Here is a 4,552-nt window from a genome sequence, read left to right as displayed (position 1 = left end):
ATATATAATCCAAGGTTGACTCTATCTCCTCATTATTAAAAAAAAAAATACTTACCAAAGAGTACATCTGTGTGTATTGTCCTTTCGTGCGCTTCATCCAACATTATAACTGAATAGCTTTTCAGATCCAAATCCACGAGGCATTCTCGAAGCAACATACCGTCTGTCATGTACCTATAAAAATAAAAATTGGTTTAAAAATAAAATTTAGAATTGAAAGAAGATAGTTGACCGTATGAAATAGTTGTAGGAAGATAGTCTGGATGGCGATCAATTAAGGTATCAAAATAGTTAAAGAAAACTATTTACTGTTTAACGTTTATTATTAACCAACCTGCTTAGTCATCGGCTCTGTTTTAATCTGACAGCCCTGCAAAGTGGAGCGAAACAATAAATATTTTTCTTTTACTATTTTGATACTTTTATTGATAGCCACCCGGCAATACAATGATATAATAATATTAAACAATAAAATTTAGAAATTTTATTCAACACTTACGCAATAGTATACTATAATTTTATCATTTGAAGGGTACGGTAGCTCCATTTTTCACTCTTTCTAAATTGTTCAATGTTTGAGAAACTCTATCCAAAGACTTTTGGCTCTAGAAAGACTAATTAAGTCTCAAATTGTAGACAATTTTGCACTTTTTTTAGTTTTTACACATTGTAATCAAGAATTAATTTTTTGACAAATATTAATTAGATTAACAAGACTAAACAAACATCACCTTTGCTGTGGACTGCATAATATTATATTAACAAGACTAGATTAAAATAAAATTTGAGACTGAACTGGCCTCCTTGGACCCATTGGATTTGGGATATAGTTTCTCAAATGTTAGCACGTGTAAAAACAGTAAAAACTGCAGTTATCTCCTTATGTTAACAAACATTTAATTAATTATATCATTTCAATTTTAACCAACGTGTGAATTTTAAAGGCAATGGTTATTTATCAGAGTTGGGCAAAAATTAGCTAAAGTCGAAACCAATAGCTAAAATTGCCATGGATAAGATATTTATTTATCAATGGTTCATTCATGAATAAGGGTCGTAACCATAGCAACTTTAGCAATTAGTTTCAACTATAGCTAATTTTTGCCCAGCTCTGTTATTAACACCACCTGGCATCCGGGACCAGACTAGTTCCAAGACTTTGGCAGAACCCTGGGGTCCTGGATTTAGCTATCGTTCGTGTGCTCTTCCGGATTTGCATTGGTAGTCTGCTCCCAAAATTAATTTGGTCTGAAGTACAGTGTAGATGACCTCAGGATTTAAGGCTGGAATAAATTAAACTAACTAACCAATCCAAGTCATGGTAGCAGGCATATAATTTTTATTATGAAAAATGGAGAGCTGTATGGCTAAGTGGTAAGGCACTGTGTTACTAACTTCAAGGACCTGGACAATTATTTATTCAGTTACTGTAGTCATGAGTCAACAATCTGGGTTTGGAAGGCCTCCTGGTGTGAGTGTGATTCTGGCCAAATTCCCTCCTTGTACAACCGTTGCTCTAGTAGCAGTACTTCCTAACAAAGTACTGCAACCCATGACCCTTCATGATGACCCTTCATGGGCTATAGCTGTACCCATTTATTAAAATATTTTGAAAAATAATGCAACAGAATTATAATACAATACAAATATCCAAACTGAATGAAAATATTTTTAAAAAATTAAAAATTACATACTTAATGACTGTTTCTGGACTGGTACAATCTTCAAAACGAATCGTATAACCAACTTCTTGACCTAAGCGGCATCCGAACTCCTCAGCTACTCTTTTTGCAACTGACATTGCGGCAACTCTTCTAGGTTGCGTGCAACCAATTTTTCCCCTGGACGTGAAACCTGCTTCTGCCAAATACTGGGTCATTTGAGTGGTCTTTCCAGATCCTGTTTCACCGATAACGATCAAAATTTGATTTTCAGTAACTGCCTAAAAAGAGAAAAACATTCATTGTTAAGTAACCTTCATTAAACAGGTCACATTACATAGAAAAATAATAAGTGTGTTATGTCTAAAATGTGTTTGCCACTGCGCAATCCTCTCCCTCCATTACCCGCAGACAAACTCATCTTAGATCTACTATACTAGACAGTGTTTCTTGAAATATAGAAGATTCAAGAACATATTTGCATTGAAGATTAAACAAGATATTAATACCTTAATAAGCTGTTCCTTAAGTTTGTAAATTGGAAGACTTTGCCTCTGCTCCAAAAGAGTCATATTTGTTTTCATACCGAAAGAACTTTTTTTTCCTCCAATAACATGTTTTTTCCATTCAGGAAGATCCTGGTTCGTTAGTCCAATTCCACGCATGTTTGCAGCCAATGTTCTACCATCACCTATAAAAAATATATATTCTTAAATATAAAATAAACATTTAATTCATAATAAAGTTACAAATGAACCCTCCATGTTCAATTCAAGATTCCAACTTTTTGCCCAATAACAGTGAAGTTAAAAGAAGAGTAACAATGCCACATGACCAGCTCATTAGTAGGTTTATTAATAGTTTTTAAGCAAACAGCTCAACCGAGTTAGTTGGTTCAGATTATTATAAAAAGTTGAGATCATCAAAAGACCTTTCTCTTATACCAACTCAATTCACATACTAAGTTTCAACAATCTACATAAATTTGGAGTGGCTGTAGAGGTGCAACAGAAACGTCTAACACAGTGGTTCTCAAACTCTCCAGTCCCATATCACAATCCTTGAAGAATGGTGTCGAAATTGGAGGATAAAAATAAATCCCAACAAATCACATTTACTCTTCGTCGTAAACCTCCTGACTGCCCTACAGTATACTTTAATAATGTGGCTCTTACCCCTGTAGAACAGATTCGTTATCTTGGACTACACCTTGACAAACGACTAACCTGGAATCCTCACACAAGACTGAAAAGACAGGAAACTGCACGCAGATTCCGACTACTACAGCACTTACTAGACAAACGGTCTAAACTTCCAACTCATTACAAAAGACTGATCTACATGACAATAATAAGGCCCATCTGGACATATGGAGTTGAGCTTTGGGGCTCCACTAAACCTTCGAATTCCTCTCGTATCCAATCTTTACAATCCAAAATCCTTCGTAAAATCCTCAATGCTCCTTATTTTGTTACTAATAAAACCATCCATAAAGACCTAAATGTTCCTTATGTAACCGATCTAGCCCGAACCCGATATTATTCCTTCTATAATAAACTCCCTAACCACCCAAACCCACTCGTTTCTAACCTTGCTTCCTCTTCAATTCCTGGCAATCCTCCGAGGCGCCTGAAAAGAAGATGGCCTCGTGACCTTATATTGTAAACTGTTCTTAGAGTTCTACTACTGGGTAGTTTCTCTACATCCTGTATCATATCATTATGTCATTATGATCAAATTTACTTCTTGTATTTTTTTATACAGTTGTAAATATCAATAAATAAATAAATAAATAAATAAAATAATAAAATAATTAATCTTGTCATAAACCTACAGACTGCCCTGCAGTATCCTTTTATAATGTAGCCTGTATCAAACCATTATGATCTTACATCAAATATACTAGATATATTTTTATATAAATACAGTTGTAAACATCAATAAATAATTTTTTTTTAAATAATTAATCACAAAATAAATAAATTTCTACCAAGGTGTAACAAAAAAAAATCTCTATTCAAGTAATTTCTAAATTTGATTTATGATAATTATTAAATCTACTCACTTTCAGGAAGAGGATCGATCCAATTTTTATTTAAACCTGTTGGCATTTGATCCATCTCCTGTTCCCTGTTCAACATTTTCTGTTCACGCCTCTCCTTTGCAAGTGCGCTTTGCATCATAGCTGCCTGCGCGAGGGAACCATCAGGGTTCTTCACGATCCTCACCTGAAATACGTACGTCATATTATAAAATCTGTAACTTGAAATCATTTAATTTGAAAAAACTGAATTAGTACAGGATTTTAAGATCCTAAGGAATAAATCTAAAGAGATCTTGAGAAATGAATTAGTTTTTCCGTAGTTCCTGGTTAAATATGCTAAATACGATATTGATATTCATCTAATCTATTAAACAAAGTATATTAAACAAGCTAACTGTTAAGTCAAGAAACTCATTTAACATTATATCATGCTAACATTAATCATAAATATAGCTAATAGATAACTTGATTTTAGCACAGTTTGGAATCTGCTAAAACGTGTGCTATTTTCGTATGGCATCAAACTTGAGATGAGAAGTTTGGAGATTTTCATATAAAGAGTTTAATATTTTGCGATTGCGTCAGCATATTGATCTTTGGAAGATCATTGATTGACCGTGTGTAATAGATAAAAGGAAGATGGTCAATATAACTCAAATAATGATTAAACTATTTATTGTTAGCCACGGTTTGGTAAAAAAGATACAAACAACTAAAATAATGCTGATACCTTGCTTACCCCTTTAGCTCATTCATTTGCTTTCCTCCATTCAGAAAGGTAGGGTATCCTATTTCATTCATTTGCTTTCCTCCATTCAGAAAGGTAGGGTATCCTATTTCATTCATT

At 33.6% G+C, this 4,552-nt stretch overlaps 1 protein-coding gene across 1 annotated transcript in view; it reads right to left on the bottom strand.

Moving 5' to 3' along the window:
* LOC106680120 (ATP-dependent RNA helicase DHX8) overlaps positions 1–4,552 on the bottom strand; it is a 25,887-nt gene that overhangs the window by 9,618 nt on the left and 11,717 nt on the right. The window contains exons 9-12 of the mRNA XM_014419655.3: positions 3,727–3,889; positions 2,171–2,352; positions 1,695–1,942; positions 56–174 (exon numbers count right to left, since the gene is read on the bottom strand). Coding sequence (XP_014275141.1) covers positions 56–174; positions 1,695–1,942; positions 2,171–2,352; positions 3,727–3,889 — 712 coding nt within the window. The remainder of the gene's footprint in view (positions 1–55; positions 175–1,694; positions 1,943–2,170; positions 2,353–3,726; positions 3,890–4,552) is intronic.

This window comes from Halyomorpha halys, unplaced genomic scaffold (genome assembly GCF_000696795.3).
Source record: "Halyomorpha halys isolate HHAL.00 unplaced genomic scaffold, Hhal_1.1 Scaffold2.1, whole genome shotgun sequence".
Taxonomy (NCBI): Eukaryota; Metazoa; Arthropoda; class Insecta; order Hemiptera; family Pentatomidae; genus Halyomorpha; species Halyomorpha halys.
Note: the sequence above shows the minus strand (reverse complement) of the source record. Positions and strands in the feature narration are given on the sequence as shown.